Genomic DNA, 24621 nt, shown 5'->3' with positions numbered 1-24621 from the left:
CTAAATGTAGTAAAAAACCATTTGGGAACTGCCATCGCAAGAAATAAATGGCTGACCTCAAAGTGTACCAAAGGCATTAAGTAATCAGTAAAATATTTTATAACAAAAATCAAAGTGCAGCCTTTTACTAGTTGATAGATTAAAACTGTGTTACAGTAGAAGACCATTATAATGCCAACCTATATAACGCAATTCTCTATAAACTGCACAACTTTTCAGAAGTAAACAATAGGTTTTGAAGTTTAAAAAATCCCTTTGTTTTCCCTTGCTTACGTAAGTATTGTTAGAAAAATTAAATTTTGAAACAGTTTTTCTTCTTTCCAGCTTAATTCAAAGCTTTTAAATGAAAATTAATATTCACAGTAAAGATGGCTCTTGAAAATGCAGCTGTTATGCAAACTATGAAGCTGGCAGAAGTGCAGGATAATTCACTTTTTTTTTTAAATTGTAAAGCATATTTATTTGTGAATGATGAGTTGTGTAATTAGTGTTTTAATACTCATTGCAGATAGAACTAATTCTGAAGTGCTAATATATATATATTCTGAATATTTGTTTCAAAATTTGTGAAATGACCTATATAACGCCAAAACCTGTAAAATGCAAAAGCTCTGGTCCCAAGGTGTGCGTTATAACGGTCTTCTACTTTACTTACATTAATTAATCTATTTAGGAAAATTAGTTTCAATATATTAAAAAAATATATAATTCTGTAATTTGAGTTTAAAAATATGTGGTCACTATTTTGAAAAAACTGGCTGCTTCGCAAAAGAGTTTATTTTTCGCCACATCACCCCACTTTTTAGCAAGGTTGGCAAAAGAGTTAACTCACAAAAACCTTGTAGATACAGTGGCTCCCAAAAGTGTTCGTACACCTACGACTTTCAATGAAATAGGACCCTATCGATTGGTTAGAATTAACCTTTCGGAATAGGCATTATATTATAAGATCTGCGATCAATTTTCAACAAAACTACATGAAATTTCTTTTAAAAATATTAAAACTTATGCACTTCACTATAGAATTAAATAAATTAACTAACTTAGAGACATTTCAAACCAATTTACCGCTACTGTGAGGAAAAAAATTCAAATTTCTAATGGTTTTTGAGGTTTTTAACGAATACCAGTCATTTTAAAGTAATAAGCACAATATTAAGGAATTAATAAACAAAAAATTAAAGCGAAATGACTTTTAAGGGTTAACACATTGCAAAAATAATTTTAAAAAAAACGACGTATGATAATTTTAATCATGAATTGATTCGAAAATATTTGAGTGTCCAATGACTTTTGTGGCATGTTATTTCTCTATCTCTTCGTTTTTTGACCCATTTCAAAAAGAAGATCGGTCAATATTTTGAAAAAACTACAGGGTTTTATTTATAACTAGTGATACCCGCACGGCTTTGCCGGTAATAGAAAAATCAAAAGGTCTTTTGGTTCGCATGTATATTTAAAAATAATGGATGGTGAATTTTCTCGCCAGTTGGCTTGTACCCATCTTACGGTTCCACGCTATGATAATTTCGTATCTTGCCAATGGGCTTGTGCCCATGCTACGGTTCCACGTTATGATAATTTCGTAATTTACTCGTTGATAAACACTAAGTTTATCCTGAGTACAATGTTATTATTTAATTATATGTATCTCATCATTTACAAACTAAAGCTATTTAATTGTAAACTTACTATGCATGTTAGCGTTGTTCGCGTTGTAATATCCTTTTCGCTTTGACAAGCGATTCTTCCCGCGTACTTCAACTTCAGATGAAAACGTAAACAATGAGTGAATCTGTTTTCGCTTCCCGGCGAATTGAAGGTCAGATGACGTCACTCGTTCTCAGGCATTCTAGAAGCTTTTTGCACACGTCTTTTCCGCACGTGTTGAACTTGTGACGATGCGTTATGCTAATTGGGAAAGCAGTATTTATACGCTCGTGCGATATGACTCTTTCTCTTTTTCACTTCTCGCATCTACGATAGATGTTTTAGTTTGCCAACTTGCAGTTTGCAGTTGGGGGTTTTCGGCTCTTGGCTTTTCAGCCATCGAGATAGCCATTCACAGTTTTTGGAATGGGTTAATAGGAAGTTAGTTTTCTGATCGGTAGTTAGATGTGATCTAATAGATTCTACTAGAACTCGCCGAACTTAGTGTTGGTGATGCATTATTGAAATGTTAGTATTAGAGATCTATGAATAGAGATCATGAAAACCTCTTCAATGGAATATTCGGTAATACTTAATAGAATTAGTAAATAGATATAATAGGTCTACAAAGTTCATGATTATACTTTAATTTTGCGTATGGCTTTCAGTTATTGATTCTTCAAGTTACTTTATTATTTTCTCATTTTATCTTTTACAATTGTTAATTGTTTAAATAAACGTTGATATTTTAAAGAATGACTTTTCGTCACTTAATATAAGATTCTTCATGCAGCAGAAGATAAATTTCTATTTAATAGTTCGACTACTCCAATCGCGTATTACACTTTGCTAATTTAATAGCTTTGAATTATCATTATTCTTTGCAAAACTTGGGCTATTCTCTTTCTTGCTTTATGCTGGAGAATTATAGCCCATTACTCGTCCATCTTATGATATTTTTTTTCTTAAAATTGGAATAGAAAAAGAACCACATCGAATTTTCGAAAAATCGCTTCGAGGTGCAAACCCCCATGCTACATACTAACTTTGTGCCAAATTTCCTGAAAATCGGCCGAACGGTCTAGGCGCTATGCGCGTCACAGACATCCTACAGACGTCCAGACATCCTCCGGACAGAGAGACTTTCTGCTTTATTATTAGTAAGGAAGATGACGTAGGAATGATGTGAAAAAATATTGGACTTCACATTCAGTTTCGCGTTATTTCGATTTTACTAAAAAAATTTCAAAGCGTACGAACACTTTTCGGAGCCACCGTAGTATTTTGCTCTGCCACTCACGTCAGTCCTTCCTCCTTCCAGAAGCGCACCCGGATGTCTCTGCTCCAATCGCTGTACGACGAAGCCCGCCTCAAGACCCAGAACTTCAGCGGAGTCTCGTGCGACGGGGGCGCAGTCAAAGTGAGCGAGATGAACGGAAACGGGGGCAGGTTCCTGGACTCCGTCAGGAAGGCGATAACGGGGAGGGCGAGGAGCCTCTCGGTGGAAGCGAACCTGGCCGCCTGTGCCGCCAACAAGCGCTCCTCTTCCGGCATCGTCAACGGCGGCATCGCCCCCGCAGAGCCCGACGTGGTGAGCATGAACTCTTCGTTCTACGTAAGCCGAAGTTCTGCAGTTTTCGTACTGCAGGGGTCGAAGTGGTCCTATATTTCCTATATTTTCAAAAAAGCATCAAAATCGTCCTATATTTTTGGGAAATGTCCTATATTTCCTGTTTTTCATTTAATTTATTTCTTTACTAGTGGCACCCGCACGGCTTCGCCCGTAATAGAAAAACTGAAGGTCTTTTGGTTCGCTTGTATATTTACAAATAATGTATGGCGAAATTTCTCGCCAATTGGCTCGTACCGACGTTACGGTTTCACGTTAGGATAATTTCGTATCTCGCCAATTGGCTTGTGCCCGTGTTACGGTTCCACGTTATGATAATTACGTAATTTATGAATTTTTTTTTTTTTTAAATTGGAATAAAAAAAGAACCACATCGAATTTTCGAAAAATCGCTTCCAGGTGCACGCCCCCATGCTACATACTAACTTTGTGCTAATTTTCATGAAAATAATGTATGGTGAATTTTCTCGCCAATTGGCTCGTACCGACGTTACGGTTCCACGTTAGGATAATTTCGTATCTCGCCAGTTGGCTTGTGCCCATGTTACGGTTCCACGTTATGATGATTTCGTAATTTATGATAGTTTTTTTTTTCTCAAAATTGGAATAGAAAAAGAACCACATCGAATTTTCGAAAAATCGCTTCGAGGTGCACACTCCCATGCTACATACTAACTTTGTGCCAAATTTCATGAAAATCGGCCGAACGGTTTAAGCGCTATGCGCGTCACAGACATCCTCCGGACAGAGAGACTTTCTGCTTTATTATTAGTAAAGAAAACAACAGTAAATAAAGTATCTGACTACGGATTTTTCGTGGAAAGTACGTCTGCAGACGAATTTCAAATCAAGAAAAGCAACCGACTAAATCCTGCAACAGGCATCTTCTCTTATTTGCTACAGCAATCTGACGTCACTGTAGTGGGTGGAGTTTCGAGAACGGAGTCTGAAGTCGGTTTTAGAATTTTGCGTTTGGCAACATCCGTTTATTTTGTTTTCCAGCGCGGTTTTTGTTTTCGCTTTCGCGAGTATATTTTTGTGTTCAGTGCATTTTCTGATCGGAATGTTCTAATATTTTTTTATGCAATCTTTTCTTTTTGTGGAATTTCGGGATCTTTGAATGGAATGTAAGTCTCTTAAGATGTTAAATCGTATTTTGTTGTAATATGTGAAATTATAATGGCGAAATCGCATTGCTTAACAAAATTTCGTGAGGAGTGGTTGAACCAGGAGGGTGTTAATGGTACAAATATTGGTGCATGGTGCTCCAAAGGAAAAGATAACTAAATAATATATTATTTCTTTTTTCATAGCGAAACTATTCATATAATGTGTCCTATATTTGTCCTATATTTTTTGTCGAAAATGTCCTATATGTGACAAGTTGATCACTTCTACCCCTGGTACTGTAGCCTAGGGTGGTTCAAAAAAAAACTTTTCTTCAGCTAGAGTCCAGGACACCCCCTCCCTTTTTTTTTTGTATTTACTAATACAGTAAACTCTCTAATATCCTCAAGTGAATCAACAATCATGAACATTTATTTTCGCAGCAAAAATAAAATACCAATGACTGTTCTTTTTTTTTTTTTTGTTGAAAATTGTAAATTTAAACTTAGTTGTCTTTGTTTTATTTATTTGCTTATTTATTTATTTATTTATTTATTGTGTTTTCTTCATCATATTAACACTTGCTATTTACTGCTGTCAAGCTCTGCTGTGCAAAAATACAAAACATTTTTACTGTACTTTATATATTTTGACTGTTTGTAGAAAGTGTTATGCATCAATACAGCCAAGTTTTGAGGAAGAACAATTTTTACCTTAATTGTCCCTCATTTTAGCCTTTTTGTGGTTTATCCGCGATTTTTATTATCCGTGGCACTAGCGCCACCTAATTCGGTGGATAATCGGGAGTTTACTGTAGTATTATGCTGCAAAAGTTTTAGCTTCTTGCTCAAATTTTAAGAGGGCGTTGAATGACCCCTTCATTTAACATTAGCCGTACCATAGGAAATGCCACAAATTTAGAAACATTTTATTTACCCAGCTGTTTGTTTAAATAATTATTTTATTGCAATATATGTGCATATTACTCGTGCATACTATAATACGTAGAAATCTTTTTTCAGTTCAATGAATTTTTTCACCCCCTCCCCCCCCCATACTTATGAAGTTTGGAGGAGGGAGTTGAGCACCCTCTTTCAGTTGAAATAGGAAGCTAAAATTCTTCCAGTATATTACTATCCACATGTCTCAAAATATTGAGAGCTGTCCTGTTATCAGGGGTCGAAGTGGTCCTATATATCCTATATTTCCTATATTTTCAAAAAAAGTATGAAAATCGTCCTATATTTCCTATATTTTTGGAAAATGTTCTATATTTCCTATATTCCTGTTTTTTTTTATCCAATTTATTTCTTTAAAACAACAGTAAATAAACTATCTGACTTCGGAATTTTCGTGGAAAGTACGTGTGTAAACGAATTTCAAATTAAAAAACACAACTCACTAAATCCTGCAACAAGCATCTTCTCTCATTGGCCACAACAATATGACGTCACTGTAGTGGGTGGAGTTTCGAGAACGAATTCTAAAGTTGGTTTTAGAATTTTGCGTTTGGCAACAGCAGTTTGTTTTGTTTTCCAGCGTGGGTTTTTTCGGTTTTTGTTTTCGCGGGTATATTTTTGTGTGCACATTTTCTGATTGGAATGTTCTAAAAGTCTTTTTACAATCTTTTCTTTTTGTGGAATTTTATAGAACAAAATATTTGTATATTTGTGCTACAAAGAATTGGTTATTTCCTGTTAGTTCTCAACACAAAGACAGTTTTTGTTTATTTATATAAGCTATGTTTGTGACACTTCTATCCCTGCAAAAATTGTGAGTTGCTGTGTTAATTATCAATAAATTTCACTTTTTTTTTTGTCTACAAAGTACACTTTTTTCAAAAATTATTCTTTCAACTTCAGGAAAGTCATTTCAGGTGTAAGTTATAATTTTGTTTGAGAGGTTTTTTTAAAACAAAATCATTGATAAAAATAAATTAATATGTATATATTATTTCTTTTTTCATAACGAAACTATTCATATAATGTGTCCTATATTTGTCCTATATTTTTTGTGGAAAATGTCCTATATGTGACAAGTCGATCACTTCTACCCCTGTGTTATGTAAGAGAAACTTTTTTTTTTTACATGTATTTTTGAACCACACTACTGTAGCCCATAGTTATACAGTAAAATCCCTCTAATGCGGATACTAACGGGACAATTTTTTTTTTGTCCGCAATAGAGAGGTGTCCGCAGGACAGGTTTTATAATGTTACTAGAGGACTCAACAGACGTTGTCCTGTTCAAACTTTGTATATTAAAAAGTTTAAAAATGTCTATAAACCATCAAGTGTTTGAACCGTTTTGTTGAAAGAAATATGCAAAATGAAAATACTTTTAAGATACTTGGTGCCACAATGCGTACATTTATTATAACTTGATTTATTAAAGCCGACTGAGCAGTTGTTTCATTAACTACTTTTCTTCGCGTACGTGAAAGATCTTCAGAAACTACATGGTTTTTTCCTTCAGCCACACTCAAGTGATGGAAATCTTCCTCTGATATTTAATGTAAAAGATTAACTGCCCTGTACATCTAGAACAACGGGAAATCCCGCTGCAATGTCCCCCATATGAAAAGGAATTCAACTGTCGCAAAGTAATAGTTTTAAAAAATGATAAAGGAAATCACCCCCCCCCCCCCCCTGATGTAAAACAAACATATTCAATAATCCCGCAACTCCATTGTTTATCGCCAGTCGCCAAGCCACCACGCTACTGTAACCATGCCAAATAATCAGCGAAGCAAACTTCAATCAATTAGCAGTCCGATCTTTTGAACGAAAAATTTTAATGATAATCCTGTTTTCTAGCTGAGCATTTGTTTCACTTACTATCTTTACTCGGGCACTTGGATTATGATCATACCTGATTTCTCCTTTTCACCAAAGATAAAAATCTTCCACTGCACTAATCTTTTGTGTACAGAACCACCCTGTTTTGATTTATCTGGACGGAAATAAAATTTGCTTCTACAAATTCCACCATCATAATATACTTACTGATTAGTTTGATAATCCTTCAAGCAGGGTTGGCCAGATTGGACCCAGTTGGGTTAGACCCAATGGGTTTTTTTGAAAAAAACCATTTAAAAAAACCCATTATTTAACCCACTTTTGGGTTTTTTTAATTTTTCTGAGAAGTTTTTTAAAACAATAATTAATTTAAATACTTTCACAATTTAAACTTCTTTTTTATTTGTTCTTCACCACAGACAATGGACATAAAAGGGAATTTTGAACTTTAATAGTATTTCTTAACTCTTAACGGCATTAAAAAAATACTTCAAAGATTTTAAATAAATATATTTAACTTTTTCTTTAACTGGTCAATAAATAACTCAAATTTTCTGGACTAAGTCCTGTCACGTCTGATTTTCTCGATATTTGTAGATTGTACAGAGGAAACTACGCTAGCTATAAGTCTTTCATGTGAATTATTTTCTGCAAACCAACATGTCACAAATCTCAAATAAACAAGGTATATGTTTTAGAAATTAACAGGTTTTTCAAACGGTCGAACAGAAAACAGAATAGGATGTACAATACTTTCATTATCTTACAAAAAGTTTAATATTTCTTACTCTGTACACAGAAATAGAAGCAGTCAACATAAAGTTCAAAGAAATGTCTTGATTAAGCTGAATTCAGTGAAAAGGTATTTAAACTACTTTGATGTTCTACAGTAGTTTTGCATAACAAAATGAAATATAATAAAGTAAAATGCAAAAAAAATGTAGTAATTAAAAATGAACAATAGATTTTATCACTCCAGAAGTAACTTTGCCCTAATTGTTGGTAATATTGGAAACTAAAAAATCTTAAACTTCACCATTCTTGGGTTTTGTTGTCTTTTTTACTTTTCTTCAGAAAACGCTGAATTTTCCAGTATTTTTACCCCAAGACAATTTTTGTGCTTTGTCCATATACTTACACTACAATATGCTACAAGCACCCCATTTTCCCTAAAAAAAATAAAAAAACCCACATTTCTTTTAAAAAACCCAGCTTTAGTTGGGTTTTTTTGGGTTTTATTTAAAAAAACCCAAAAAACCCTGGGTCCATGCGCTTTTTTAAAAAAAAACGGGTTTTTGCCAACCCTGCCTTCAAGTCTTCTTGCCAGTGGCGCCAAAACTCAGAAGAATAAACAGGGATATTTCATGAACCATGGCCCCACTGAATTTCCGCTTATGCTAATGAATTTCCGTAAGTATTAAGTGGGGCCATGCATGAACCTAATGAAAGCAGCTCGATTTCCTCCAGTATTTTACTTTGAAAATATATCACAGGGTCCTAAGTTGCTTTCAAGAAATGAAGGCTTCGCTCTCTCTCTCTCTACATTTTATCCATTCCCAATTGCCATATCACAGTTAGGAAATTTCATTACAAAAAAGCAGAGCTGGCTGTCTTATTGTCCTTTAGCAACGGGTTAATATTTATTTCAGTTCTCGCTCAACAGTAGGTTAACACACATATTAAACATTTGAGAGATATAACCATCCAATGTTGAATTAATTAATTAATTAACAAAAACGTTTCCGATTCGATCCATCACGCTTTGAAACCGTGCTTGCCACAACTTAATTACACACAAAAAATTTGACCAAAATCGGTCCAGCCGTTTAAAAACCTTATGGTGACAAATGCCTGCACAGAAAATTTGTATATATTAAGATTTGCATTGGAACTGGGGAATTAAAAATTGTCCTCATAAGAGGGGTGTCCACCTTTGAGGGGTGTCCATTAGGAGGGGTTTTACTGTATATTGCTCTTTGTCGGGAGACAACAGAAAAGCACTGTAACATAACAAAGGTTGTTAAAAACAACAGTGTAGCTCGAGAATTAATCATTTGGGTACGGTTGAAACCTCACTTAACTGATGTTGGATTACCGAAAGATCTGTGATTATCTAGATAATTGTTTTTCCAGATTACTTTTGGTCCCAGTTAGTCTTGGGTGTTTGTGATCCGAAATTTCCAACATTTTCGAAAATTTTGGGTTGTCATTGCCAAAATTTCTGGTCTGGCAACATTCTAAAACTGAAAAATTATATTGAAAAAAAACTTTAAAATGTTTTTTTTTCAATGATTTTTGTAATGCATATTTGAAGAGTTTTTACGGAGGGGGGGGGGACAAGCTTCCGAAAATTTTACTTGAGTCCAATTGCACCCCTGGTTAATCTATGTGAACGAGGTTGCACTGTAGAAACTTTAGGTATTCGTGATAGAATAGTGTTTTGTTCTTTAGCTTTAAATTTTTCGGGGAACAGAAGAAAAGCACAATGTAGCTAACGTAGTAAAAGCTGTTTTTTTTTTTTTCCAGTGCATTACAAATTGAGATAAGAGGAAAAAAGATGCTTTTATTTGGCATTAGGCAACATGTGAGCTTTTCAAGATGTTAGAATAATTGACTAAAAACTTGTCATGCATAGTTGTTTAAATCTAGTGCTTCCTACACCATATTAAAATTTGCTAGCAATCATATGTAAGAGAATATAATTTGTGTATTAATTCACGACCTACACCAACATAGTCGAAAACAAGACTATGGATAACCATGTCTTTAGATTGAAGTCTTGTTGCCTAATCCCAAGTAAACAGGTAAACAAAATGATAAACAAGAATCCTATAGAACACAGCAGTCAGTCAAGAAATGTTTAAATGTGCAAAACAATTCCTATAAAGTATAGCAATTGGATATGCTATTTTAATATTTTAGTCTTTTAAATTAATTATTGCATTAAAATTGTATAAAATACAGAGCATTTCTAAAAGAATGGCCAATATGGTGATACTCAAGTTTTCCCTCTTTCTGCTAATACACAATTCAATCAAATTGGTTTAAAAACTGAATAGTTATTATTTTTGTCATCAAGTTTTTATATATATATATACAGGGTTCGTACGGGTCATGGAAATCCTGGAAAGTCATGGGAAAAAAATCAAATTTTCAGACCTGGAAAAGTCATGGAAAATTAATATTTTCATTATAAGTCATGGAATTTTATTTTAAGTCATGGAAAAATGTCTTGGGCAGTAAAAAAGTAACAATAGCTAAAAGAGCGCTAGAAATATTGAGTGATTTAGTAATATTGCATACAAATTGAACGATCTCAAAAACAAATCCGAGTTTTGAAATCCAATTTCATCTGCTTCTGTAACAGCCGCTCGCCTTTTTTTGTAGTGTGATATTACTACTGGGGCGGTACTAATTTTGAATTCACCATTATTTTCAGCACTTCTTGTACTTTGTATTCTGTAGTAGTTTACTTGCACATTCTTGATTTTGGCGCACCCTCTCAAAAAGAGTAATTCAATTGCATCCAAGTTCGTTTCAACTACTTGTAAAATATTCATTATTAAATTTACCAGAGTTTATCTTAATGTGTTGAAGGCTTTAGAAAGTGAAGACTTTAGTCAGGCAATAGAACATAGAAATAGGGGAATTCTAATACTCTAAAACAGTAGTGCTCTACATACAGCTCGCAAAACTGATCCTCGTGGCCAACTGAAATATCTGGTTTAGAAAAAGGAATTTACTGGAAAACGTGGCTTTTTCATGAACGCATACACTGTCAAGTTACATGGATGATTAGATGCACTATTGACACCAAAGGACAGTGTTTTTATGAATTAAATTTACTATTGGAAATTGAGTAATGACTCATTCAATGTTTGTCCCATGCATTACTATTCGCTTCTATTTATTAAATATTTGTTAGACATTTAAACATCAGTGCATTGCACTCACTATATTTTTATTTTGCTTGAATTTGTATGATAAAGACAAATAAGAATAATTTATATTAGTTTCTGCAGTGTGCACTGATATTTTTTCAGTCACAAGTAAGTGTTCCAATGAGGTAGTGGCACTATGTAAAAATTTTTCTAATGCCCATTTCCGGAAATTGTCAAGTTTTACATTAAATAGTATTATTCTCTTCGTACAACAAGGTCATGAAAAATTTTATGAAGTCCTGAAAAAGTCTTGAAAAAGTCATGGAAATATTTTGTCCAAATTAAGTATGAACCCTGTATATACATATAACCTCTGAAAATTCAGAATATTTGTGTTTATGGATTTTCACCCACCAGTGGCGTAGCTAGACCCGACTTTCGGGGGGGGGTTATTTCTTTTATATATATATATATATATATATATATATATATATATATATATATATATATATATATATATATATATATATATATATATATATAATATGTATATATATATATATATATATATATATAATCGCTTGTTCTTTCGTCCTTTTCTTCTTTTTTTTCTTTCTCTTCTCTCTTCTTTTTCTCTTTTTTTTTTTGAGACTAACGTTTCGGGGGGGTTTTGTCCCCAAAACCCCCCCCTTAGCTACGCCCCTGTCACCCACAAGCAAAAGTGCTACTCAACTCAATAGTGTCCTTAGAGGCGCTCTATGCAACCATATGGCTATCTATGAAGAAATAACCAAGACTGTCTTAATAATGCATAAAAAATTATACTGCAGTGCACTGGAGTAAATCAAATGTTATTTCAGTTCTCCCAAAAAACAGCTTACAGTGGGGGGGGGGGGGGAATTCATATTTAGATGAGGGAATCTAATGATTTTTATACATTTTGTATCATATCTGAATGCAATAATGTAAATAGTGTGTAAATGTGTTTGTTATTTATATTACAAGACTTTGTGTTTTGTTTTGTATTGTATCTAAATGCAAGAATGTAAATATTGTGTGTATGAGACTTTGTAATTTATTGTACTTTTACTTTTTTCAGGTATCCAAAGTTCCTAAAGAAACATTGCTCAAAATATCTTCTCCAAATAGTATTAGGAGGTATTTGTTTTTAATAAATTCATTTTTAAAATTCAGAAAGCAGAAATTATAAAATTCAAAGCAATTGTAAGCAAACTTATTACAATTTTTTTTTTTAATTATTATTTGAATCATGTTGATAAATCATATCTTCTAGATTTTTTTATGTTGGTTCACTACCATATCAGAAAACTAATGCTTATATTGATATCACAATCTCTGTTTTTTAAATTGAAAAATTCAATTATAGTTGAAGTAAATTGTAAAAATTTTGTATTTACTAAATTTGTGATTTGTATTTTGGAACATTAAGCCGCAGTTAGTGCTACAATGCTTGGGGTATTAGAGAAATGCTGTGGTAGATGTAATAAAATAATTAACTTCCAACTTAGCAAGATTTTAAAAATCTATATATTTCAGAGCTTAGAATTTTAGAGTTGCTTAACAGAAGCTCCAATTTAACTACCGTATTTTCGGGATTAAGCGCCGCACCCAGTATAAGCGCCGCATCGAAAATTATCGTCGCCGGAAAAAAAAAATTAATGTACGCGCCGCACCCATTATAAGCGCCGCGCCCGCTATAAGCGCCGCATCCAACTTAACGCAACTTAAAAGCGCAATTTAGACGTTCAGAAACTTGCAATAAAATGAAAATAAAATTTAAAAGAATATAATTAACATAACTATATTATTATTACTATAATTAAAATTTTCGTACTTTGGGAGGAGACATTGGTTGGTTATCCAGAGCGCGGGACGCGGACCCTTCTCCTCATGGCGCTCCACGTTTTTTTAAGTGGTCGGCGCCACTATAAGCACGCTTTTTTCAGTGGGTCGCATCCACTATGGATCGGCGATTCAAAATCCTTCGAAATCGCTGTCCTCGCTGTCGGACGCAAATAGTCCTAGAAAGTCTGCATCGAGCTCCGGGCTGTTTTCCTCGTCATCGGAGCCATCGTCCTCCGCAGCAACATCCGGGACTCGGGGAATGATCTCCGCCTCGGTGAAGCCGGAAATTATGGTGCTCGGCTTTACCGCATTCCAAGCTGCAGCTACCCACTTCGCCACTTCCGCGAACGACGCTTTCTTCAGGTTGCCGCCTTTCGTGTATTCGTGCAGTCCGTTCACCATCCAGGACTCCCATTGTTGACGCATGTGGCTCTTAAAACTGTGATTGGGGGCCAAATCCAAGGGCTGCAACTTTTTTGTAAGCCCACCTGGTATGATGGCCAGGGACGCCAAACATTGCCGCGCCGCTTCCTTCACAGGGTCGGTCTTGTGCGCCGCCATGGAGTCCATAATCAACATTCCACTTGGTTGGAAAAAAGCGCCTTTCCTTTTTCTCCAAACTTCGTTAAACCAGTCTGACATCAGGGCCTCATTCATCCACCCCTTCTCGTTGCAGCGGATGACAACGGTGGACGGGAAAGACTCCTTCGGGACCGTTTTCCGCTTAAAAATCAGCATAGGCTTCAGCTTCTCTCCGCTAGCCGTGCAAGCCAAAACACACGTGAATGATGTTTTTTCATGCCCCGTGGTTGTAATGGCGACGCTCTTCTCACCGGTAGATGTGACAGTCCTGTTGGGAGGGCAGTCGAAAGTCAAAGGGACTTCGTCCATGTTGATAAGCTGATGAGGCTGAAAGTTGTTTTCTTTCTTAAGCTTCTCGACGTAGTCTAAAAACTTTTTTTTCTGCTCCATCCAATCAGCTGGAAGACTCTGCCCCACAGTTGTTCGCTGCCTGACGGACAAATGATTCCGCTTCATGAATCTGAAGCACCAATTCGCGTTGCCTTTGAAGTTGGAAATATTCAAATTAGCAGCGATGCACCTGGCTTCTATTCGAATCCGGACAGTCGAAACGGAAATTCCTTTAGCTCTCTGCTCCACTACCCACTTCTTCAGGTCCCGTTCTAAATCCGGCCAGTGAGCTGATCTTCCTCGTCGGGCACGTTTTGTCTTCGGCATCGCTTCGATCGTTGATTTTTCGGACCTCCAACGCCGAACACATCTTTCATCAATTCCGAATTCCCGGGCAGCAGGACGATTTCCGATCGCTTCAGCCTTAGCGATAACTTCCAACTTGAAAGCTGCAGTGTAACTCTTAAGTCGTTTAGTAGGAGCCATTTCAGATGAAACTCGATGTAAAAACTTTAAGAAAGAAAAGAACGCACGAACGACAGCAAAAGCGACGATGTGAGTGAATAAAATTGGGGATGGGAGACGGAGAAACAAGTTTTCAATTAGTAGGTCACTTGACCACCCCGAGCAACCCACTTTGTTGAAAGGGGTGATTCCCCTTTAGAAAACTGGAAGTTCCACCCCCCTCCCCTGCTAGTCTTGCTAACAAGCTCCTTTCCTTGACCCTCCGTCCCCCTTCGCTTCGATGAGGCTTCCTCGCCGCTCACGTCATTCAGCGCTCACGTGGTTTAGCGTTTCTCTCTATGGTGCAACACCAGCAATCGCTGACTCACCTCCCCTCATGGCTACCCCTCTTTGCTTTGCTTGTCGCTCATTTCGCAAAACGAAAGGGAAAAGTGTGGCGCCATCTATTGGTAAAATGTTCAACTTTTTTGCAAACTCGGATTTTTTTTAAAACTTGATCGGGGAAAAAAAAAAAAAAACACTATACCCGCCGCTCCCATTATATGCGCCGCATCCACATTTTTGAAACTTTTTTTCTTGTATGCGCCGCGGCGCTTAATCCCGAAAATACGGTAGTGTAATTTCAATCTATTTTTTTTTTTCTTCCATTAGCATGTCACAAATTGAAAAACAATCTTTAGAAAAAAATATTGTTACACCTGTTGTCCCGAGCCTGAAGGGGGCCCAAAATTTTTTAAATGAGGAAATAAATTTATGTAGGGTAAACAATATGGAGGGGTGCGTAAAAGTCATTTGTAAGGAGTCCCAAAATTTCTGCGCACACCCCTGTTCTTAAGTTACAAAATTGACCAACTAATTTGTTGACATCCTGCGTTAATTTCGTTTATGTATTCTGCATGACTCCTTTTATGTCCGTTTCTAAATTGAATGATATCGTTTTCCATTCCAGTAGGGAATTCCACAACAGGAGTCTGGACTCCCTGAACTCTGGTGGCAACACGCCCCCCTGGGTGAGAGCTCACGGCAGCACGAGCAGCACCCCCATCTCGAGTCCCGACACCCCACCCCCCATCAGGCTGCTGGAGTCGGACTCCTTCAGCCTCAACAGTCTGGAGATGGAGCAAGTCTCCGATTCCAAAGAGCAGAATCCGGCTGCTGCCTGCTCAAACTGTTCACAGACAGAAGGTAAGTTTTCACTGCTTTTGATGGATGTCCCTAAATTGTTACTTCAGGGATCGATATGATTTTTTATTTTTTTAATTCCTTACGTTTGGGAAAGGGGAAGGAAGAAACATTGATTTTATAGATTTGGTGAATTTGTTTGTTGAAGAAAGGATGTCATATTATTAAGAGACTAGAAAGTCGTCCCTCAAGGTATAACAGGTGAAAATTGCTTCTACATTTGAACGAAGCTGTCGCGTAGTTCGGGCATGTGAAGGGGGGGCTAAGAAAATCATTCAAAGAAGTAGAAATGAATTTGCTGACTTTGGGCCTAGATTAAGACGTGCTTCTTTGCACCGAGTAAAAGAGAAAAAGGTTAAGCTCTACTTTAACAAAAATGACCATAAAGGAATTAGGGAACTCCTTTACGGAGTTAGAAAAAGACTATGTTAACTTATGTTCGGCCCGTGATACAGTATAGTGGTGAGCGTTTAAATAAACAAAAGACATTTCAAAATAAACCCAAGGACGGTGAATTCACCCCGCGACAAAGTGAATCCACAAGTAGTTTGATCTGACTGCGAGATCATACGATTTTGTTGTTATGGGAGAACTCCAACTCAGAAATAATGTGAAAATACATCATGAAACCAAATACATAAATTTTGAAGTTGGCATTACAAAGAATGGAGACCAGATATTTTAACGAAGGTTACTCACGTTCACATGAAGTTCTCATGGCACCAGGTAACGAAGAGCTGAAAGTCCAAGTGAAAATAATCCAAGAGAGTTCGTGAGCATATCCAGTTTATTCGTACCATTTTACCACATTTTTGCAAACGAGAAGCAAGGTTTCAACTACCACGCATAACAGTGGCAGGACAAATGTGTGGTTACATCATATCAGAATATCGTGGCACCGCAGTAAATCATAATGAGAGGCAATCACTCATCTATTTCATACACACAAAACTAAACGGCCGCTTTGGAACCATACTCGGCCGAGCTATGGGGCCAAAACCCTTCGCTCTTCAACACGGCATTCCGATGCACGCAAAAAATATGATCTCCCCTTAAACTAGTATGTTGTGGCCATCACGAAACTTTCTTCTATATTTTTCCTTTTTCTGATCCCTCCCCATGCTTGACGAGGAAGCAATATTCCTAACAAAAACAAAATTACACATGCAAAAACTTGACGACCATCCCAATGTCTGAATTATTGTAAAAGCAAAGCAAAGAGCGAAAATTGAAAGTTACTTTAAAAGCCTTGCTTGAATTAAATACAAATATTTTATTTGTTAACAAACATAAGATGGCAACAGTTCAAAATTTTAAATCATTGAGATAATATTTCCGATCATTTCCATACAATTAAAATCACGAGAAATACGCGGACGACAATCTATTACGATTTATCTTTCTTATTGTTGCATTAATAAAGCTATTTTTATTAAAAAAAAAAAAAAACACCTTGGAGCGATTGGTGTCAAAATTGAACCTAAGCCTGTTTACATATGGATTCACATTTATTCCAAATTTCAACCAGAACGTAGCATTACTTCTTGAGATAGGGCACTCACAATGGAAAAAAAGAACGGGCGATTGCGCTACCCCCTTTCTAGCTGTTGACACCAAAACAAAATCAGCTCTTATACCCACTAAGGGCTACTTGTCAAAAAAATTTTGTTTGATTCCGTTCGTTATTTCTTGAGATACAGCAGTCACAATTCACGACAGAAAACGTTCTATAACTCAACCCCCGTTTGAGCTATTGACACCAAAATTGAATCAGCACCTGCCCTGTTAGGGGCAACATATGGACCAAATTTTGTTTGATTCCGCCAGTTACTTCCTGAGGAATAGCAATCACGCATAACTCAAAAAACGTCCCATTGCTCCACCCCCCTTGGAGGAATTCGCGCCAAAAACCAATGGGCACAAGTTCACATAGGGTCACATATGTGCACCAAATTTCGTTCAATTTCATACGATAGTTTTTGCTGTAGAGCGGCCACAAAAAACTGGTCACACACAGACGTGACACACATACACACACACACACACACACACATACACACACATACATACACACAGACAGACAGACATTTTCCAAAAATAGTCGAAATGGACTCAGGACACCTCAAAACGTTCGAATCCTTCGAAATTCGAAAATTTGCACGAATCCAATACTTTCTTCTATATATTAGATATAGAAGAAAGTAAAAACGTTACGTCGCCTTTTTATCAACTTTTCCATGGAAGTTTCTAGAACAAATATTACATCATCCAAAATCCGACTCGAAGCGGTTCCGCGTCCAATACAATCAATTCTAAACCAAAACTTTCTGGCGGTTGGCTAAAAGTTCAGTGACCTCACAAATGCGAATCAATGACGTCATCAGAAAGCTTCACGATCGCGAGGGAAAAAGATCACCGCAAAGGCTCTCAAAGATAAAAAAAATTGACTCGCCGGAAATCGAAACCAAATGAAACAGAATGAATGTGGATTACACTACAGAAGCCATTGCCTGTTTGGTGATATTTTGATGGTTGAAACTTTAACCCTAACACTAGTGGATTTCGCCTAAACTCCGGTAGGTAGCGGATGTCTTGAACATTTTTTCGTTTCTTTATTTCCCTGAAATGACACAGTTTTGCCAGTAAAACAGTTGTGACCAGATCCAGTTCAGCCCTGTCACGATAAAGCTTTTCCCTGCATGTCAAACATTACCAAAACATATTGTAACGGATTCGGTGCGACTTCCACTTTCTTGAAATGAAAACACAGTTCTTGATAAAAACACAGGAAATTTATTTACACTATGTACAGGAAAGATCGTCAACCACTGCAAAATTATTCATCAGCAATTAAGCAATTATCACACAACACCGTAAACTCAACGTTTACACACGTATTTACTTCCAAATACGAAAACAACACAGCGAAATGCCTCGCTATAAACAGAGCTAATACACACTCTCAGTTCGGAATCTGAATCGAAACTCCCTCCCCTCTCCAGCGTAACCGTTTATATACACACCGAAAAGAGAGATCTCAAATATTCCAGAAAAAGCTACAACGTTCTACAACTACACTTTCATTGATAAAATCAGTGAATGAAATAAGAAAAAAAGAATAGGGGGTTGTATACTTTAGCCATATGTTAAGGGGTTGTATATTCATTACGGGAAATTATTTACAGGTTACGTTACTACAATAATTACTATTTACAGGATTTGTAACAATATTATCAAATGATCATGCCGTGGCGTATGTTTCATTGTTGAAACTCATGTGTTACTTGATCATTGGATATTATATATGAGGATGTTTGGTTCTTCAGTTATGTCTAAAGCCCAAAATATTCTTGGATTCTTCGGATTTGATTCTTGGAACAGAGTACGAAAAATGCTCCTCACCTATAATAATTAACTGTTCCCTATGAAAGGGATGAAATTGATTACAAATAGAGTCCTTAGTTACTGTCTGACCACGTATTGTATGGAAAGACAAACATCCGTTTTACGGCCGGAAATGGACGAATCTATTATTTTAGTGATGTCAGCTTTTGCAGCAGCAGAGTCTCTTTCAAATGAGCGGAATACGCGCAACAAATTTTTACTTTTCCCCCTTATTCACATAGATTCCTCTTATCTGGACGTTTGAAAATTCCATACAATCCGTGGTCGGACAGTAATGTTCTGAATCAGGGGTCCCCGATCTTAACTAAGCTAACAAGATTGGAATATAGAATGATCAGTAATTTTGTTTGTCATTTGTTGGATTTGTAGTGTCATTTTTCAGTGTAAACAATGCATGTGTCATACCTGCCAACCCTTCCGGATTTCCGGGAAGTTTTACGTATTTTTATGTCTTTTTCCGTTTTTCCGGTTATGAGCAAAATCTTCCGGATTTTTCACGTTTTGTAGGAAAAAAATAGTATCTCGCCAATTTTGGCGCTAACGATACTTTTGTGGAACGCGGCACCGCGTTTTAGGCCAAGTAGCCAAGGAAAGGTTGCCGTAAGAGAATGGCACGAGAAGAAGCGAGGCAAGATTATGACGTCACTGAGTGATACAGCGCATGACTTCATCGGGATCCAATCAAAGCAAGCGTCGCGGCGGGCAACTAGGGGCACAATTTCGGCGCCAGTTATCTTCTCGTTCTCTCAATTCGAGCTGTTTTTGCTTCGTTCTTTTTTTAAGATGAGTAACAAATGTTATTTCCAAACTTTTAAAGAAAGCAATAAAAGTAATATTTACTAAACGAAAGTAATTTCAATTGATATGAAATTCATAACTAATATATTGTTAAATGTAAAGAGGGTAGGTGTCCTGTTTGATTTTTTATTTTGCGTTAAAATCTTGTGGATAAAAATAAAAAAATCTTCCGGATTTTTTTTCTCGGAGGTTGGCAGGTATGATGTGTTAATTTTTAAGGGTACACGTCAGAATATTAGAATAACAACAAAAACCTTTCATTTTACTATGCAATATGTATTATTCATGTGCTTCAATGTTTTTTTCTTTGTTTCACAGCTCTTGCAAAGCAACTGGATGTCTTGAAGCAAGAAGTTAGTAAACTGAAAAGTGACAAGTTAGAATTGATAAAGCACAATTTGGTAATTTTTTTTCCTTTAATAAATGCTGCTCACTCTGAAATGTTTTTAATTTAGTATGTAAGAGTTTTAAAATGTATCTTTATTCAAAAACTAGTGGTACCCACACGACTTTGCCCGTAATAGAAAAATTAAAAGGTCTTTTGGTTTGCCTGTATATTTACAAATCATGTGTGGTGAATTTTCTCGCCAATTGGCTTGTACCCATGTTACGGTTCCACGTTATGATAATTTCGTATCTCGCCAATTGGCTTGTGCCCTTGTTACGGTTCCACGTTATGATAATTTCGTCATTTACTCGTCCATCTTATGATAATTTTGTTCTTAAAATTGGAATAGAAAAAGAACAAGATCGAATTTTCGAAAAATCGCTTCCAGGTGCACACCCCCAGCTACAAACTAACTTTGCGCCAAATTTCATGAAAATCGGCCGAACGGTCTAGGTGATATGCACATCACAGAGATCCAGACATCCTCCGGACATCCAGACAGAAAGGCTTTCAGCTTTATTATTAGTAAAGAAAGATAAAGATTTGCAAGTTCCCTAATGCCCTACTAGAGTGATTAAATTACGGAAATTCAAGTAATTTTTTTTTTTTTTCAACCAACTTTTTATTTAGAAGTAACTTCTATTTTAGTTCTTTTAGTACTTATACAGATGAAGAATAATTTTTAAGAAATTTATTTTTTAAATCATGTATCAGGAACTATAGAAGATCATTTTCATTGAAGCTCTTGTTAAAGAACAGGACATTTTTGTTTATTTCTTCAATTATTCGTTTTCTTGTTCAGCGTAGTTGATAGAGGTGTGCAAAAAATTTTAGGTAAGGGGGGGGGGATCTTGGTGACAAAAAACTTTTGTGTTTGTTAGTTTTTTTTTTTTCCCCTCAATGTTTGTGCCATTTGAAGGAAATAAATTGCTAATTTTATTTCTCTCTTCAAAATATATTGCATCTGTAAAGAATTTCTTTGTATTTTTTGTAAAAATAAAGAGGAATAAAAAATGGAAATAGCAAAAACTTAAAATGCACAATAAATAAAGCAAGTAACCATGCTATAAATTAAGGAGAAAATTGGGTATTCAATTACTTTTTCCATTACTGCTTTTGTTTTCTTTTTAAATCTTGCTAAGATTTTTAACCTGTAAAATCATCTTGGCACTTTTCTGAGCATTCTGAGACTTTTTTTTTCCTTCTCAGATTAGAACTTACAGGGAAATTGGGGGACAACTGTCAGGAAATTTTATTTTGATCAATTAAGTCATGAGAAATCCTTAATTTTGACATAAATCGTGAAAACAGACCTGGTGAAACATGTTTTGCCTCATAAAGTGTTGCAGCATGTCATATCCTCTACCCACTGCTTCAAAACGGAACAGATATCTGTATTTGCATATGCAGTAAGTACTCACCCAAAAAATTACCCTTTTTTTTTTTTTTTTTGCTTTATGTTTCAAAGGAAATCATAGTTTTTAGATTGCTTCAAAAAGCTGTAAATTCAAACATAAGTTCAAGAGTTTAAAGCATTATTTTTTCTTTCTGAAACTGAGATAAGTCAGGGAATTTCATTTCTCAAAGTGCGTAGCAATCTTGATCTATGTCTCCAGTTGCTCTTTCTTTGAGCTAATTGGATTGCGCTATGGCATTTCAAAAAATTCTTTCATGGGTGCCCATTTGCAAAATTTTAAGGGGGGGGGGGGGCTCAGATATTTTCCAAATTATTTAACAGAATATTTTCCCCGTGGAAACCGATTTTATTGCAGATTAAAGTTATTTCAGTTTGACAAATTAAATAACTTATTCATTAATCCGTTCAGGACGAACAACGTGTCTTTGTGTCAGCGCTAGGTGGTTTTTCAGAGACGAAAAATGCATCCGTGCGTTACGGTAAGTGGTATGCAGCCGGCCTAACAACGCTATTTTGGGTTTTGGATTTGGAACGAAATGTTACTTATCCATGTTCCATTCAAATGATTGCTCTCCTGCATTAGTATTTCTCTGTCTAGCGTCAGAATGGGGTCTGTCAAGTGTCTGTGATTTATTGGATTTCGTGAAAGAAAATATAAACATGTGCTCGCAAGTGAGAAGGGAAACGTATACTCATTTTAAAGTGGTTCTTTCTAGTTTCGGTTCCATTTATAATGAGATTGGAGGGGAGATATTCTAGCAAGGGGTTATACTTTTATGTTCATTTGGTAGCCATGGTGAACTCGTCATCTTTCCGAAGAGGAAATATCTTAATTTATGACTGATCCATCTATGGATCTTATGGGTCACACTGAAACAACGATAAATTATTTTTGTTGGAGTTCTTCATACAGTAGTTACTTTCGAAAATCATACACTGAAAAAAAAAAGAAGGTAAAGAACTTAGACAGCGATGTGTCATTTGGTAAAAGCAGAATAAAAGACGTAACACTACTTATGAGTGTAAAATGCTCAATGCGCATTTATCTGTGCTTTGAAATTTTTCATGCAGCTTTAAAATATGAATTGTTACAATATTCTTCAAGTATTTCATAGTATTAAGCGCAAATATTTTTCCTGTTTTGTAGAAAATATATTGTTTAATTCTGGTACTTTTAGTTATTGTAAAAAACAATATATTTTGCATTTTTATTGTTAAGTATCAATTATTTTCATCCAATTTTTTGTTATGATTAAAATTTTGATATATTTTATCATATATTAAAAAATGGTTTCATTTCTGCTTAAAATATACATTTTATCCATTATTATGTATGCGTACTTTCCGAAATTGCATATTAGGCTTAGCGGGAGAAATTGCCCCGGCCTGTGCGCACAGTCCGCATGTAACAGCTGCCATCCTGAGGGAGCGCTATCTTCTGCAGACTGCCGCCCCGAACGGGTTAATGGCTGGAGAAGAAATGTTTTTACATTTTTGCAAAGAAAAGAGTACTAAAAGCAAGGAAGTATCAATTTCTAGGGAAGGGGGGAGGGGCTTGAGCCCCTACTTGCCCCCCTATGTGTGCTCATGAATTCTTGTGTGTTTTTGTGAGCATTAAGTGTAGTGAAATTAGACTGACTACACCGCTAGTAGAAGTGAACCTGCAAAACATGTCCACAGCCTGAAGTTGAAGAAAATAAAAAACACGTGGAGCATTTTTCCTCAAAAAAAAATCTGTATTTATTATCTTTAGAGATTGCTTAAATTGTAGAACAACATCTTCATTAATATTTAAAAAAACATTTTGAAAAATAAATATATCAGCCGCTATGATACAACGAAACAAAGTTCAATTTACGAACATGCTGGTTCCGTGGAATATAAAGCATTACCGTAACACACAAAATAGGCCTAAAGGCATTTTAGAACTTTAAAATTGACATCACGTTGTATTACGACCTGCCAGGAGTAAAGAGCACTGGCAGACATGACAAATTACTACAAAGTACTACATGACGGCTACGAGAGGTGAGAGAGAAAGATCGCTCAAAGTATTTAAAGTCTTCACATGGCTTTCAAGTTAAGAATATGCAAAACACAAGATGTGTTGCCAATGCAAGAAAGTTAAAGATGTGTTGCCAATCAAAAAGTAACTCAATCTAAAAAAAACTCTCGCGGTTATAAGATACAATGAACTGGTGACTCAGTTCACCCAAAAGTCCATTCATTTGACTGAGTTATCGCGACCGATCGCACGTCACAACGTGATGCAATGTTTACATCGAAAAAGGATTGATTCTGCATGATGCAAAAACGTATTTTTAATGATTCTTTTTTTTTATTTTTCAAATTAAGTGATTCTCTCACTTTTTGTGAAAGTTTAAATTAAAAATCTGACAGTTTTTATGAAGATTGTATTAATATTTTCCCCCCATCTCCAGGCGTGCCAGGGAGAGGTGAGAAAGCTGAAAGAAAAAGAAGTCAAACTGACCACAGATTTGTCGCTGGCGAAAAGGGACATGAATCGCTTGCACCTCCAACTTGCCGGAGCAGGGGTGGACAGCCCCATTTCCACCATCTGAAGGAACCTGGAAGTGCATGCGTTTGAAATCAAAGTGTTTTGTGTGTTCATTTAGTGATACAGAGATTCCCTTCGTTCATGTCCGCAGTTGGACTTTTTTTTATTCACCGGTGAAGTATCAGAATGTCTGCCTTTTGACCTCCGTCATGTCACTTGTGCGCAGTAAGGCCAGTTGTGAATATTGCAAGGGGTTAATGATAATGTTCATAGATGTTCATAATGTTTTTAGTAATGTACTTATCTTTTTTTTTTCCTTTGTAAAGCACTATGTCTTAATTAGCATGATTTTTTTTTTTAATCTGTGGGTTTCAATATTAAATTTTGAAAAATTATTGTCCTGTAAGCCTCTATTGGATTATGTTATTTTACAAATATTTCTGTGATTTAAAGTGCTTATGAAAATAAGTAGATGGTTATCCATTTTCTGTTGAAAGAATGTCGGTCTAGAAACTCTGTAGTTTGGTTTTTAAGTTTAATAATAATTTCCTTCCTTGTTTATCAATGTTTAAAATGTCATTTACGAGAAAAACATTGTTTTAAA

At 35.8% G+C, this 24621-nt stretch overlaps 1 protein-coding gene across 1 annotated transcript in view; it reads left to right on the top strand.

Annotated features, from left to right (window-relative positions):
* LOC129226202 (rap1 GTPase-activating protein 1-like) overlaps positions 1–24233 on the top strand; it is a 102457-nt gene extending 78224 nt beyond the window's left edge. Inside the window, exons 14-18 of the mRNA XM_054860801.1 lie at positions 2972–3265; positions 12166–12224; positions 15259–15494; positions 20013–20095; positions 23941–24233. Coding sequence (XP_054716776.1) covers positions 2972–3265; positions 12166–12224; positions 15259–15494; positions 20013–20095; positions 23941–24081 — 813 coding nt within the window. The 3' untranslated portion in view covers positions 24082–24233. The remainder of the gene's footprint in view (positions 1–2971; positions 3266–12165; positions 12225–15258; positions 15495–20012; positions 20096–23940) is intronic.
* Positions 24234–24621: the final 388 nt, after the last annotated feature.

This window comes from Uloborus diversus, chromosome 7 (genome assembly GCF_026930045.1).
Source record: "Uloborus diversus isolate 005 chromosome 7, Udiv.v.3.1, whole genome shotgun sequence".
Classification (NCBI taxonomy): domain Eukaryota; kingdom Metazoa; phylum Arthropoda; class Arachnida; order Araneae; family Uloboridae; genus Uloborus; species Uloborus diversus.
Note: the sequence above shows the minus strand (reverse complement) of the source record. Positions and strands in the feature narration are given on the sequence as shown.